The following is a 16,857-nucleotide window of genomic DNA, read 5'->3' as shown; positions in this document are numbered from 1 at the left end:
AGATATCCTTTGTGAAAATCTAAGTGAAGGACATAGTCTTAATTTTACTTTTTACTTTATCTGACATACATTCCCTGAATTATTTATCACTTTAATTCCTTTTAACTAACTTTTAACTCCTTTCTTATCTTTTCAGTGCTTTCACAAAATTGAATTGCATGAGGACCTAAACTGATGTACCAAGATGTGATTAATGCGTCTATATGATTATAAGATGACATTTCAAAATATACAGGTAGAGTAACAAATATTCATTTACATACCGTACACATCTGCATTGAAAGTAATATATTGAATCTAATTATCTCAGACTCTTACTGTATATTTGTACTATTTCAGGGGAAATTTTCTACTGTTTTCTTTTGTAAATTTGTTTACTTTTCTGAACTTCAAAAGGGGATACAAGGAATTTACTATTTAATGCACCAATCTAAGTGTTCAATGCTTCCTTTTTGGAGTTATTCTTCCTTTATTTAATCTGTTCTGTCTTTCTAGACTCATTTCTCACTTCTTTTATTACACCTGCACATTGATTATTCATTCTGTATTCTTTTTGATATTTTGATTATGGAAGTACAAAAACATTCTGACCAAGGAGGTTATATAATTAGACTGATTAGTCCAAATGTCTCCATTACAACATAGACATATGATGAAATGATCTTTTTTATTGTAAAGGTACTGTAAGATGAAATGATATCTTTAAGCCAAATCAAAATGTAAACTTATAATTCTTTTTAGGATTTAAAAATTTTGTATTTTGGGGGCCTGGCTTACTTCACTTAATATGATTTTTTTCCAAGTCTTTCCATTTCCGAACAAATGGGGCAATGTCATTCTTATTTAAAATATCTAGTATATCTATCTATATATATCTATATCTATATCTATATGAGTCATGAGTCAACCAGAAAAGGTCAGATAAGGTGATGTTAGGAAAATGAACCCTAAAATATGTATTCAAATGTTTTTTTTCTTTCATGCATTTGTTTCTAAAGCATTTATAAGATTATTTTTTGTTGCTTTGTATGTCCCTCCTCCACAGTATAACCCCTGCTTTCACTGTATTTGATGTCGGTATAATTTGTGGAGGGGGAGGGGAAAAACAAGTCGCTTAAATAAGGATACAGGTGGACCCGTTGCAACAATGAGAAGTACAAGTTGTCATGTCAAAAACGAACTTTACAACTTTGGTGGGGGGAGGAGGATTAGGTGGGGAAGTGGGGGGAGTCTGGGAAGGGATGGGAAGGGTAAACAAAGGAGGAGGCTGCAATGCTTGATAAGAAATGTACTCATTATCTTGCCCATGTAATTGTAACCCCTCTGTACAGTATTTTCACAATAAAAAAGAAAAAAATTGTATTTTTGTAAATCTTAGAAACTGAAATATAAAATATAGCCTCCTTTAATTAGCTTACTAATGTGACATCCATCAGAAAATGTCATATAATGACAAAAGAGTAACCAATCAATTAAGATTTTAAAAACAAAGTACTTTGATGTTATTTGAAAAATTATTTCTTCATAGATACTTCTCCAAGGTTAATAGTATCAATGTGCAAAGGTAATGAGATCATTAATGATAATTAGTAGAGTCCTGAACATAAGGTCCCTATCCCAGGTCAATAAGGTTAACCTATTATTAGAATTAATTCTGTCTTTACTCCAAAGCTGTTACTGCTGCTGCTGATGATGATGAATGATGATGGTGGTAATGATGGTGATAATTGTGTGTACTAGAGGGGAAGTTGCTGGAGATTGGAAAATGAAGCCTTGTCCATGCTATACAAGTTTTCTTAACACTGAGCTATATCCAAAGACCTCCCAAAGTATTTCACAGTTCTTTTCATGTAAATATGCAACAATTAACATCAAATGTCCACAAGGTTAATTAGGAAGTTGTTTAGGAACATGTAATAAACAATAAAACTGGAAGCATGGCTTGAGTAGCAAAGATCCAGCCTAGCTGAAGCATGGCTTTGAGTTCAAACTTCAGTACCATCCAAAGTAAAAGTAAACAAATATAAAGGAAATTTTCATTTAAAATTATAAATTATCCTCAGTGAAAATAACATAACTCAGACCCTAAGTTAAAACTTTATTAGTTAGAATTGTATATAGTTATGCCTCAGTCAAAATCACAGATATGTAAATATCTGTTACAAAATCAATACTAATTATGGCACCAACAAGGGAAAAGGGGTGACAGAGGTAATAATTTGTGGCTATTGCTTTATCTTTTATTGACAAATTTCATAAAACATGAATCCTTTCCTCAGCCCTTGGTGATTGTTGTGCAATTTCTAATATATTAATTTAATGTATCTCTATTATGCTTTATTGAAACAGTCTTTTAAGAACATAAATAAGGGGCTGGGAAGGTGGCTCAGTGGTAGAGCGCTTGCCTTGCATGCTGGAGGCCCTGGGTTCGATTCCTCAGCAACACATAAGCAAAAGAAAAAAAGCCGGAAGTGGCGCTGTGGCTCAAGTGGTAGAGCACTAGCCTTGAGCTGAAGAGGTGAGGGACAGCGCCCAGGCCCAGAGTTCACGCCCCACGACCGGACCCAAAAAAAAAAAAAAGAACATAAAAACTGTTCTTGCAGTAATAAAAAATGTGGAAAATGATATAGGATATATTTGGGAACAAAGAACCAAGTATGAATCCTACAAATTACTATTGGATCCTTGTATAAATAAAGGTATACTTGTTCTGCTTTAAATATTTTCCAAGAAAATAGCAAAACATACACATGAATTCTCCAAAGTCAGCTTGAAGTCATAAGTCCTTATACTTTAAGTGAACAAATGTCCTTATTGCTATGTTCCAGACAGTGAGGAATAACTGAATAAGAAACTCATCTACATATAATAAAAGCACTATATATGTACATAGCCATATTTATATAAATATATATGCTTTTGTTAAAATCTTATATATAATGTCTACCTAATTCCTATTTAAACAGACAAAGGCATGATGACTGACAACTACTCCTCAACAAATGAGTTTATACTTACTGGATTTGCAAATCATCCAGAGCTGAAGACCATCCTGTTTGTCCTGTTCTTTGCCATCTATCTTATCACCATGGTGGGGAATCTTGGATTGGTGGTACTGATTTACATGGAACGCCGTCTTCACACACCAATGTATATCTTTCTGGGAAATCTGGCTCTCATGGATTCCTGCTGCTCCTCTGCCATTATGCCCAAAATGTTACAGAACTTCTTTTCTGTGGATAAAAAAATTTCCTTCTATGAATGCATGGTCCAGTTTTATTTTCTCTGTCTTGCTGAAACTACAGACTGCTTTCTTCTGGCAGCAATGGCCTATGACCGCTATGTGGCCATTTGCAACCCACTGCAGTACCATACCATGATGTCCAAGAAACTCTGCATTCAGATGACTACTGGAGCCTACATAGCTGGAAATTTGCACCCCATGATTGAAGTAGGGTTATTGTTTAAGCTAACTTTCTGTAGATCTCATCAAATTGATCACTTTTTCTGTGATGTCCTACCGCTATATAGAATCTCTTGTGTTGACCCTTATATCAATGAGTTGATACTATTTATCTTGGCAGGATCAATTCAAGTCTTTACAATTACTATAGTCTTAGTATCATACTTTTATATCCTATTTACAATATTCACAATGAAATCTAAAGGGGGAAGAGGCAAAGCCTTATCTACCTGTGCATCCCACTTCCTCTCTGTGTCTATGTTCTATGGCTCTCTGCTCTTCATGTATGCTCAACCAAGTTCAATTAATTCAGGAGATAAAAATATACCTGTTGCTATTTTTTATACTGTGGTGATCCCATTATTAAATCCCTTCATTTATAGTCTAAGAAATAAGGAAGTGATCAGTGTTTTGAAAAGATCAATGAAGAAAATAATTGTGTAATATGCTGAAATAAATAATATTATCTCTCTTGGTGAAGTGATTTTAATTTGCTAAAGTGATTGGAACTTTCTAAATGTATAGGTAATACACAAAACCACAATCAAAATATTAGGTTGTTTAAAACATAATAATATTTGAGTCAAATTAATTTAGAAAAGAGACTAGGGTAAAATATGCTTTGAAATCTATGGTACTGGGACACATCAGAATGGAACTGGAAAAACTATTTATAAATTAGAGAACAACTAGTCACAATTTTTATTAACCCAAACTAATACTAGTAAAGTCATTCTATTTTAAAGCATACTTTTTTCAGTATCTTTGGCAAATTTCTTAGTTTCACAACATAATTTTAATCTCATGCATATTCTAAGTTCTACTAATCTTTTTGAAGCAATGCCACTGGCCGGAGGTTAATTGAATGTTTGAGTTTGATTTTCAGTGTGACTTTGTGTCATGGAATTACTTTTGAGTATATATCCAGAATAAATATCCTTCAATATTATTTTTAAATTTAATGTTAGTCATTTTGCTCTCAAATTCTATTGAAATAGCATTTCTATATTTCTTGTTTTTATTTTATTTTATTTTTTTTGAGTCTGGTCGTGGGGCCTGAACTCTGGGCCTGAGCGCTGTCCCTCAGCTCTTCAGCTCAAGGCTAGCACTCTACCACTTGAGCCACAGCGCCACTTCCGGCTTTTTTTCTTTTTTGCTTATGTGGGGCTGAGGAATCGAACTCAGGGCCTCGAGCATGCAAGGCAAGCGCTCTACCACTGAGCCACCTTCCCAGCCCCTATTTCTTGTTTTTAATCTGTAGTTTTAAATGCTGTTGTTAATGTCATCAATATTAATTTTTCATGTAGTTTATTTCATATATGTTACTTTAATCATAGAATATTCTCCATAAATAACTTTTCTCATTGCTATCATTATTTATTTCACTGGTTATTAGTAGACTCAAAGATCTACACTGACTCCAGTGATTCATAGCATTAACAAAAGATGGCGATGTTCATGCAAAAAAAGGAGACAGAGTAGAATGAAAATCCTAAATATTTAAACATAGACATTTATTCACTATCTCAATGTAGAAAGGTAAAATAAATTTGTTGAAAATGTGCAGCATACTATGCTTAAGGTTAGACTTTTTATACATATTTCTTAGCAACAACTTAGGCATGCTGTTTTATGCTTTCTTAAAATAACAGCTTCTTATATTGAACTATTTGAGTTAACAAAATCATGTGAGTAATCCCAGTAGGAGCAAAGTTTGAATCTATTCTGTCCCCTCTCTACATGCTTGAAGCACCATTACTATTTTGTTATTATGTAACATCAGAAATAAACTTTACCTGAAAGAAAAGTTTTGACATTGGCAGCAAATCATCAATGAGCATGACCACAGTCAATGCTGGGAGTGGGAGGTAGTGGGGTAAAGACAAAGGGCAAGTTGTCCCAGAGAAGTCTTAGTGAGTGGGAGACATTTGGGTGGAGCAGTTTACTTCAAGTCTTCTGTGCCATTCTCAGGAATTTGAATTCATTGAGACATCACATGTTGGAGTCCTCTAAGAAGGCAAGTAATATGCTTGTGAAGTTCAAAAAAGTGAGCTGGAAACTGATTGTTTAGAAAGAACTCAGGATGAGACAAACATCGATAACTTTTTTACATTTATATAATTAGGTGGTGAGAGTAAAGTTTGAGAATAGCTAAAGAAATCGGGCTCTAATGGATGATTTCTGCTCCTGAGATGTTTCTCCAAAAATGTTAGCTAAATTCTTGTCTGAGGACAGAGCTCTTTCCATCTGTGAATGTATGACACGGTTTTATTTTTCTGTTCTGTGGAAACTACAGACTATTTTCTTCTGGCAGTAATAGCCTGTGTCTGCTATATGGTTATGTTGTGGTATCACTATGTAAGTATTCAGATGACCACAGGAGACTGCCTACATAACTGAAAACCTGTATTCCATGATTTAAATAGTCGTAATGTTTAGATCAATTTTCTGTAAATCTCATCAAACCGTTCTCTTCGCCTCTGATATCTTTCCCTTGTGTTAACTGTCAGTGAATTGACTATATTTATTCTGGCAACATCAGTTGAAATCTTTACTATGTCTAATATCTTACTTTTCTATCCTTCCCACTATATTCACAGTGAAATCAAACGTAGAAATAAGCAAAGTCAAAAAGTATCATTTTCTAATAAAATGGTATATCCATACTAGAATCAAATTAGATTCTGTAAAATGTACTTTAAAATCTCAAGTCAGGCACCAGGGGTTCACCCTTATAATCCTAGCTACTCAGGAAGCTGAGATCTGAGATTTGTGGTTCAAAGCCAGCTCAGGCAGAATAAACTGTGTGACTCTTATCTTTGACTAAACACCTAAAAGATGAAAATAGAGCTTTGGCTCAATTGGTGGAGTTTTTGCCTTTAGCAACAGAGCTCAGAGACAGAACTCAGGTTTCGAGTTCAAGCCTAGGACCGGTACCAAAAAAAAAATGTACAGCAAAATCTAATGTATTAGGATGCAACAGCAGTTAACTACAAAATTATATGACTTTCAGTCCTTTATTCAAATTTTTGACTAATTAGTAAATGCTGGGGATAAAAAGTATTGTACATAGAGGTAACCTTCATTTAGTATTGTTTACAAATTTCTTAAGCTCAAAGCATATTTTTTTGTCAGTCATATAGAGCTTGAACTCTGAACCTGAACGCTGTCCCTCAGTTCTTCAGCTCAAGGCTAGCACTCTACCACTTGAGCCACTGCACCACTTCCAGTTTTCTGAGTGGTTTATTAGAGATAAGAGTCTCATGGACATTCCTGCCTGGGCTGGCTGTGAACTGCAACTCTTAGATCTCAGCCTCCTGAGTAGCTAGGATTACAGATGTGAGCCACTGGCACCTGGCTCAAAGCATAATATTTTGAGGGATTACTTAAATTAAAATTTTTAAATTGTACAATCTCAATGACTCATTTTTCTTGAATCAATGCCATTGGTGTGAGGTAAACTTCAATTGGATTTAATCTTCAGTATGACTTTAGTTCATACAAAAGATTATGTTTGGAGATGTATTCACTCAGAATATTTATTCTCTAATTAGAAATGTTTTCACATTTACTCTAGGTCATTTTTATTTTGTTTCTCCAAAATAGGGTATCTATACAATCTGTAGTTAAAAATAATTCTCATCGTAAAGATATAATCAGCACAAAAAGAGCAAATGGTAATTTTTAACTGACAGTTAATAAGATAATTAAAATATTAAACTATAATTGTTTAATAAATAAAAATCCTTCCATACCCATCATGTACCACTAATTTTATATTTCCACTACTCGAGCAACCCCTAAATCTTCAGTGAAAATTTCCTTCAAAATGGTTTCAATGCAATTGTGTTAGTTTATATACAATGAACTTACTAACTTCACATTAGAAATATTAATAATTATATATTTCAATTGCTAATATCTCTTATTATCTTTAAGTATTTTACAGGGGAGTTGCTATTCGACAAAGCAGTTGATGGATATAATGCATCTTGATGGATGTCACCCCTTGTATCATTCTCCTTCATCCCTTCCATCTCCACCCCTTCCCTCACTTTTCTTAATTGAGGTTTTTTTTTATTTATTGCAAAGGCAATATACAGAGTGATTACAATTATATAAGTAAGGTAATGAGTACATTTCTTTTGAACAGTGTTATGCCCGCCCTCATTTTCTTTCACTTTCCCTCGCTCTCCAACTCCCCTCCCATCCAAGTTGTAAGGTTCATTTCCAACATAGTGTCTAGTGAGTATTGCTGTTGCATCGGTTCACCCTTTGCTTCACCATTTCTGTGATTTCCCTTCCCTTCCCCAAATCAGATAAACAAGACAAGGGGTACCAAAAATCAGAAAAAGTGATGCCAAGGAATAAACCAAAGTGGGAAAAATGAAAGACAAAAGAAATAGTACATTAAAGAAAAAGAAAAGCAAAACAAAACCTCTCTTGGAGTTCATTTCAATTAGTATCATTTTGTATGGTCAAATGTGCATAGCTATTGGGCTATTGTGATGCTCTGCTAGGACTATTCTAGACGTATCCTAATACAAATGAAGGAAACCATGGAGACTATGTTTCTTTATTTCACTTAATATGATTTTTTCCCAAGTCTTTCCATTTCCTTATGAATGGGGTGATATCATTCATTCTAATGGAAGCATATTTTTCCCTTGTGTAAATATACCACATTTTCTTGATCCATTCATCTATTGAGGGGAATCTGGGTTGATTCCATATCTTAACTATAGTAAACAATGCTGCAATTAACATAGTTGTGCTGGTAGCTTTAGATAGCCTTGTTTGTGATCATTAGGATAAATGACCAGATATGGGATTGCTGGGTCATAGGGGAGATCTATGTTTAGTCTTTTGAGGAACCTCCATACTGCTTTCCAGAGTGGTTAAACAAGTTTACATTCCTACCAACATTGCAGTAGTATTCCCTTTAGGCCACATACCCTCCAGAATCTATTATTATTTGTTTTCTTGATAATGGACATTCTAACTGCAATGAGGTAGAATCTTAATGTAGTGTTTATTTATATTTTTGGTCGAGGGGCTTATACTCTGCGCCTGGGCCCTGTCCCTGAGCCCTTCAGCTCAAGGCAAGCACTCCACCACTTGAGCCACAGCGCCACTTCCGATTTTCTGGTAGTTAATTGGAGAGAAGAGTCTAATAGACTTTCTTTCCTGGGGTGTATTTGAACTGAGAACCTCAGATCTCAGCCTCCTGAGTCTCTAGGATTAAAGGGGTGAGCTGCCAGCACCAGGCTCAATGTAGTTTTGATTTGCAATTCTTTTATGGCCAGAGACGTTGAACATTTCCTTATGTGTCCCTTGGCCATTCTTATTTCCTCTTCAGAGAAGTCTCTTCTTAATCCTTCAGCCCACTTATTAATGGGGTGGTTGTTTCTTTGAGGATTTGTTATTGGGGAGGTTTAATTTTTTGAACTCTAAATATATTTTTCATATGAGCCCTCGTCTGTTGTACTGCCAGTGAAGTGCTCTCAATCTGTGGGCTTTCTATTTATCTTGCTAGTTATGTCCTTTGCCATATAGAATCTCTGAAGTTTAATGCAATCCCATTTATCTAGCCTTTTTTTGATTATCCCTTAATACTATGTTAATGTTTCATAATTTAACCAAGGATGCAATAAGTTATAATCTCTCCTTATTTTCCTCCAATCTGTGATAGTTTCCTCCTCCTCTTTTCATTCATGACGTTGACAGTTCCACAAAGGCTTGTCCAAATCAGGCATGGGTATGTAAGCCTGGGATTTTAATCATACTGGATGCATAGAACAGGGAAATATGATTCAAAGCCAGAACTGGCAAAACTTTTCTGAGACTAGATCCCAACCAATGGCTGAGTGCAGTACTATGTGCCTGCTATCCACTCCATCCTTTTTCATTCCATTCAAAAGCCCATTCCTGAGATCCTTTTACTTTTAAATCTTCTTCTAGAGAGCATTGAACTAATTGACCTCTATCTTCTATATAAAAGTACTTACAGACATTTAGACTAGTACTATATTTCTATTTTAATAATATTTTTAATTAGTATACTTCAGGGATAAAATAATTTCATTGTATTCTCTAGAAATAAAGTGTGTTTGAGCAAGTTTGCCCTCTCTATTGTTATATGCTCTTACTGATTCATCCTAAAGCAACTTAATGCTAGGTATAGCTGTGGTTTGTCAGCAATACAACTTGACTACACATCACTTTGCCATATAATTACCTAAGAAACAGCCATGATATTTTTGAAATTGTATTTGTATAGTTGATATACAGAAGGGTTAGAGTTAAATGAAGCAGGTACAATAAGTACAATTCTTTTGGAATCATGTCTTCCCTTCCATCACTCTCTCCAATAATTTCCCTCCTGTCCTCACCCATAAGATATCCAGTTCATTTTCCACAGTGATAGTAATCATCGCTGTTGTATTTGTTCATCTTTGTTCCACCTTTTATATGTTCTCTCTTACCCTTCCAAATAAAACAGACAAAAAAAAGAAATCTAAAACAGCAACAATGGCACATAAAAAATGTTTCTTGTTTCCTATTCTTGGAATTCCTTTCATAAAATATTATTTTGTATGATCATCTTTCCATAGCTATGGAGCCTTTGTCCACAACTCTTATGCATAGCCTCCTTTGGCCTCTGTATGTTAATGACTATCATGTCCCAGTTTTAATTTATTTTAGTCATTCCATATGTTTATGTTTACTAGTAGATTTATAGGCACATTCTAGTTACCAAAAATGAGAGAAACCATGTAGCCTATATTTTTTGGCTCTGACTTACTTTGCTTAATATAATTTTTTCCAAGTCTTTCCATTTCCATTTCCTTATGAATGGTGCAATATCATTCTTTCTGGTGGATGAGTAGAAGTCTCTTCCCTGAAAGTCTATACATAGAGCTTCCCTATGACCCAGCAATTTCACTCCTGGGCATTTATCAATGGGCCACAAACCAGGCCAGACTAAAGCCACCAACACAACCATGTTTATTGCAGAGTTGCTTACCATAGCCAAGATGTGGAATCAAACTAGATGTCCCTCATTGGACAATTGAATCAAGAAAATATGGTATACACATACACACACACACATACACACACACACATACACACACACACACAATGAAATTCCAACCATGATATTTTTTTTACTGTGAAAATACTGTACAGAGGGGTTACAATTACATGAGCAAGATAATGAGTACATTTCCTATCAAGCATTGTAGCCTCCTCCTTTGTTTCCCATTCCAATCCCATCCTTTTCCCACTCCCCCACCCAACCCTCCTCCCCCCCCACCAAAGTTGTAAAGTTCGTTTTCGACATAACGATGTGTACGTCTCATTGTTGCAATGGGTCCACCTGAATCCCTATTTAAATGATTTGTTTTTCCCTTCCCCTCCACAAATTACACCAACATCTAATACGGTGAAAGCAGGGGTTATATCGTGGGGGAGGGACATACAAAGCAACAAAGAAATAATCCTATAAATGTGTTAGAAACATTTACATGAAAGAAAAAAACATTTGAATACATATCTTAGGCTTTATTTCCCTAACATCAACTTATCTGACCTTATCTGCTTGACTCAGACATACACTAGATATTGCAAATAATGGAAACCATGGGACCTATGTTTCTTTGGGCCTGGCTTACTTCGCTTAATATAATTTTTCCAAGTCTTTCCATTTCCTAACAAAAGGGGCAATGTCATTCTTTCTGATGGAGGCATAGAATTCCATTGTGTATATATACCACATTTTCTTGATCCATTCATCTACTGAGGCGCATCTGGGTTGGTTCCATATCTTAGCAATGGTAAATAAGGCTGCAATAAACATAGCCGTGCTGATGGCTTTAGTGTGGTCTTGTTTGTGAACATATTTTTAGGTTAGATATTTTAAGGTTAGATAATGTTTCAACAATAAATAACACAGTTATCCTATGTGTATAAGCTTCAATCAACCCACTGTATTACAAAGAAATAACCAAATGATCATCAAACATATTCAGTGAGGGTCATTTATTTTAACCCTGTTTTCTCACAGAATATCTTTAATTAATGTCAAGTGGTTTGTATTTTTAGGAATTAGTGTCCCCACAGAAATGTACTGATGTCAGGGAAATTCCTTTAGGATTTGACGAACTCTTTAATTTTGCAAGACAAGAGACCCAACTACGACCACTGACCTGCAGGTAGTCTCTGAGAATTTCATTCTCTTAACTCACATGTTTTGAACAAGTTACATATATATTCTAACACTTTAATAATAAGCACACAATGTACTAGCAAAAACCTCTGCAAAATGTAGGTAAGACAAGAGTTTCACTAAATTTTACTTTTAAATATAATATTCATAAATATGTCTTTATGTTATGCAAAATTTTTCATTGTTCCTAAATTTAACCATCTTCTTATCTTTCTATAGACAACATTAAGAGGTATGTAGTTTTATGATGATATAATACTGTACTTCATCTGAATTTCTCATTACAAAATTTCAAATTATGTAGGTAAAATTAAAGAAAATAACTAAATAATAAAGGCAAATGAGAATTTCATGGATTATATTTAATACTTTTATATTAAATACTTTTAATATTTAATGCTTCAGAATATAGATTTTATTCTCTTCTTTTTAATGTGATAAATATGGAAATACAAGCTCATTTTGCCCATAGAATTTATTAGGTTAATCAGTTAGCATGTCCCAATGGGTCATTTAAATAATATAAAATTACCTTTTAAATCAAAAGAAAATTTGAACTCAAATTTTAATTTTATGCAAAGAATTATGGAGATAATTTCAGTTAAATTTTTGAGAAGTGGTAGATTTTAATTTTTTCTCTATTTGAATTAAAATTAAAGTGTAAAATCTATCATTTTTATCTTTCTAATTCAGTGTGCTAATCATATATTCTTATTGAATTTTATGAAACAGATGTGATGAAACAAAGTTGAAAATATACATTTTAATTTAAAGAAAGATGCAATTTTAAAAAATTGATTTAAATTATTTTTCTACTACCAATTTAATAGTATTTATGTGTAGCTGCAAAGAGGTTATTGGAAGAGCACTATTAACAAGGCCATTGCTCCCAAATCATAAGACCAGATTCAGCAATGGAATGCATTCTGTCTTTTCCATTACAGGGTATGTGTGTGTGTGTGTGTGTGTGTGTGTGTGTAGTGTTCCATAGAGACTGAAGCCAGGGTCACATGTACCTGAGCAGCACCCATGCATATACCTAGAATATTTTACAACACCTTTCACAGAATTATGTAACAACCAGCCTTAAAATATTTACAATATCATTACAACTTGCTTACAAATGAAAACCATGAAACAAACATAAAGATTTACACACAACATATTGTACATTGTCCTGTGTATAGAAGACAGCTCCACATCTTAGAAAATATGATTGGTGTGGACTGGGACATTCAGATATTAAACTACATCAAGTAGCACTCTATAGCCTTACAAGGCTTAGATATCTGGGCAAAATAAACAATACTAATGGCAGGGACAGAGTGTTTATGGAAATGAGTGTTACTTTGGGGAAAAGAAATGAGACAAAATTATCTATGGATGTTTATTTCTTTAACTTTCCAAAGTAATTACCCTTAAAGATGAATATTCTCTACCTTAGTCCTTGCTGCAATCTCTAATGAACAAATTTATCATACCTCTATCATACTTTTTAAGATATATTTTTATTGTAAAAATACTGTACAGAGGGGTTACAGTTACATGAATAGGGTAATGGGTACATTTCCTGTCCAGCATTATTATCTCCTCTCCTGGCCCATCTCCCTAACTTCTCTCCCGAAATTGTGAAGTTTGTTTTAAATATGGAGTCTTGTACATCTCATTGTTACAATTGGTCAACCTGTATCCTTATTTAAGCATTTTGTTATATCCCTTCCCCTCCCCAAATTAGAAAAATGTATATACAAGATGCAGAACACTGGAATCAAATACAATGAAAACAGGGGTTATACTGTGGGAAAAGAACATATAAAAGAAATTTTAAAAATCACATATTACATTATAAATTACATTAAAAACAATAGCAAGCAAGAAAGAAAAAAACACTTGTGTCCCAGTCTTAGGATTCATTTCGCTTAACATCATCTTATATGTTCATATGTACATAGCTTTTGACAATTTCTGTTTGTTCTAGACATATACTAGCTATTGAAAATAAGGGAAACCATGAGACCTATGTTTCTTTGGGCCTGGCTTACTTCACTTAATTTTTCCTAGTCTTTTCATCTCCTAACAAATGGGCAATGTTATTCTTTCTGATGGAGGTATAGAATTCCATTGTGTGTGGGGTTAGTTCCATATCTTAGCTATGGTGAATAATGCTGCAATAAACAAAATTGTGCTGGTAGTTTTGGTATGACCTTGTTTGTGATCGTTTTGGTAAATCCCAAAAAGTCGGATTGCTAGGTCATAGGGGAACTCTATGTGGAGTCTTTTGAAGAACCTCCATACTGCTTTTCAGAGTGGTGGAACAAGTTTACAATCCCACCAACAATGCAGTAGGGTTCCCTTTTTTCAACAGCCCCTCTAGCATCTGTTGTTACTAGATTTCTTGATTATAACCATTCTAACACCAGTGGGGTGGAATCTCAATGTTGTCTTCATTCGCATTTCTTTTATGGCTAGAGAAGTTGAGCATTTTTTCATGTGTCTATTGGCCATTCTTATTTCCTCTTCAGAGAAGTCTCTCTTTAAGTCTTTAGCCCACTTATTAATCGAGTGGTTGTTTCTTTGAGGACTTGTTGTTGGGGAATTTAATTTTTTGAGTTCCAGGTATATTTTAGTTATGAGACCCTTGTCTGCTGTATGGCTAGTGAAGATCTTGTCCCAGTCTGTGGGCTTTTTATTGTCTATCATACATTTTATAAACATCCTTCATACAGGAAAATATACACAAATAGTCTTCTCAGTGGAAAAATTATATATACTAAAATTGATTTTTAAAATTGTTTTTGGAGTTTAAAAACCCTGTCACTAAAATAGTTGAGAATCATGAATAAACTATGAGTACACTGATTTTTTTTGTGGTGGTACTAGTATTTATTTGTGAAGAAAGAACTATCACTTGAGCTATTTCCTTATTTTATTTTGCTTTAACTATTTTCTCAAATAATGTCTCCGTTTTGATTGGGATCATCTGCAGATTAATTCTCTTCCTCTACTTTCCATTTAGCAGTGCAACTGTATTCCAGAGAAACCTGGGATGCAAGAAGAAGAAATGTCTTTAACTGTAGTTAAAAAATGAGGAGAAAATTATAAACATAAAATAAAATATTGAACCTTCATAATTCCTATATCCACAGACAAAGTAATAATGTATGAAAACAACTCCTGCACTACTGAATTTACCCTCACAGGAATTACAGAAAAGCCAAGCCTAAAGATGATCTCGTTTGTGATATTTCTTGCTGTGTATCTGGTCACCATAGTGGGGAATCTTGGATTGGTGGCATTGATATACTCAGAACGTCGTCTTCACACACCAATGTACATCTTTCTGGGAAATCTGGCTCTCATGGATGCTTGTTGTTCCTGTGCCATTACCCCCAAAATGTTAGAGAACTTCTTTTCTGCAGATAAAAGAATTTCCCTCTGTGAATGTATGGTCCAGTTTTATTTTCTCTGTCTTGCTGAAACTGCTGACTGTTTTCTTCTGGCAGCAATGGCCTATGACCGCTACGTGGCCATTTGTAGCCCACTGCAGTACCACACCAGGATGTCAAAAAAACTTTGCACTCTGATGGCCACTGGGGCCTTCATAGCTGGACACATCGATTCTACTATCCATGTGGCATTATTGTTTAGGTTAACTTTCTGTGGGTCTCACCAAATCAATCACTTCTTTTGTGATGTCCTTCCATTATACAGAATCTCTTCTGTTGACCCTTATGTTAATGATTTGATGATACTTATCATGTCAGGGTCAATTCAAGCCTTTAGTATTGCAATAGTTCTGGTATCATATTTCTATATTCTTTTCACTATATTCACAATGAAATCCAAAGAGGGAAGAGGAAAAGCCTTATCTACCTGTGCATCCCACTTCCTTTCTGTGTCAATATTCTATGGCTCTCTTCTCTTTATGTATGTTCGACCAAATTCAGTTAATGAAGGGGATAAAGACATATCTGTTGCTGTTTTTTACACTATAGTAATTCCTTTATTAAATCCCTTTATTTATAGTCTTAGAAATAAGGAAGTCACAAATGTTGTGAGAAAAATTATTAAAAGAGATAATTTTATAACACTGTGAAGCAAGTATCTTCTCTCAAGAATGAGTTCAAGTGATAATTTAGAGGTAGCAAGAAAAATTTAAAAATTGCCAATTTGTATGCAGAATTTTGACTCAGTATATGATGGCATCCATCTCACAATATTCAGAAAGGCAATCTATTAAAATATGCTTGACAATCTAAGTAATAGCAGGATATATAAGAAGTGAGTTAAAGTATTGTACTTACAAATGTTTTTCTTAAAGTAGTAGTCAATTTTACTTTCAAGTATGCTCACTAGAGTGTTTTTGTGAGATGTCAATCTGTAGTTAAAATTATGTTTATAGCAAAATGCTGTTGTGTCAATTTTTCATGTAGTTTGTTTCTTTATCATCATATAAAACATTGTATTTACTGATTATCCATTAACTCAAAGTGTGTCCTGTATCTTTGAAAACATCGTTTGCTTTGTTGGTCATTAGGATTTACAAAAGCCTGCACTGACTCCAGTGAAAACTCTTGATGTGTCCATAGCATTTACAAAATAGGGAAATGTTCCAAATAAGGAGTCAGAAAATAGTGAAATTATCATTAGCTACCTATGTAGCTAAATGAAAAGGAATATACAAATATTAGAAAAACAAAATGTACTATCCTTTGGACATTATGCTAGATATATCATATATTTATGTGTATGTATGTGTGTATGTGGGTATATGTGTGTGTAAAACCATAACTACAGATACACACATATTTATATAGCACTACATAGGCACTATTTATACAGATTCATATATATGAATACAGCCACTGAATAAAGAATGAATTAGATATTCATTTTATAATTTGGTAAACACTTATTAAAATATTGAGCAGCTGGTTTATGATCATCCCTACCCATGTAACAAGATTGCAGTTTTCACCAATATTTCAATTTCCTATAGTTTGGGTATACAGGAAATAGAAATTATGCCATCTCTAGTACTTAATTATTAAATAACATTTAAAGTAAACTGTACATTCAAAATGAAAATACTAGTTGGGTGATGGTGGTTTATCCCCATTATCCTAGCTTCAGAGACTGAGATCTGAGGATCACAGTTCAAAGC

The 16,857-nt window shown here is 34.1% G+C and overlaps 2 protein-coding genes across 2 annotated transcripts; both read left to right on the top strand.

Moving 5' to 3' along the window:
- The first annotated feature begins 2,974 nt into the window (after positions 1–2,974).
- On the top strand, positions 2,975–3,907 carry LOC105991440 (olfactory receptor 5K3-like). Its single transcript, XM_013024083.1, has one exon. It carries the CDS (start codon positions 2,975–2,977, stop codon positions 3,905–3,907), a length of 933 nt encoding a protein of 310 aa, XP_012879537.1.
- A 10,943-nt stretch (positions 3,908–14,850) lies between these two features.
- LOC105991439 (olfactory receptor 5K3-like) lies at positions 14,851–15,789 on the top strand. Its single transcript, XM_013024082.1, has one exon. The coding sequence runs from the start codon at positions 14,851–14,853 to the stop codon at positions 15,787–15,789; it is 939 nt and encodes a 312-aa protein (XP_012879536.1).
- The last annotated feature ends 1,068 nt before the right edge of the window (positions 15,790–16,857 follow it).

The sequence above is a fragment of the Dipodomys ordii genome, unplaced genomic scaffold (assembly GCF_000151885.1).
Source record: "Dipodomys ordii isolate 6190 unplaced genomic scaffold, Dord_2.0 Scaffold73, whole genome shotgun sequence".
Lineage (NCBI taxonomy): Eukaryota > Metazoa > Chordata > Mammalia > Rodentia > Heteromyidae > Dipodomys > Dipodomys ordii.
This window is presented reverse-complemented; position numbering and strand designations above follow the sequence as displayed.

Coding starts and splice junctions, on each gene's coding strand:
- LOC105991440 (XM_013024083.1), top strand. CDS start 2,975: ATGATGACTGACAACTACTCCTCAACAAATGAGTTTATACTTACTGGA.
- LOC105991439 (XM_013024082.1), top strand. CDS start 14,851: ATGTATGAAAACAACTCCTGCACTACTGAATTTACCCTCACAGGAATT.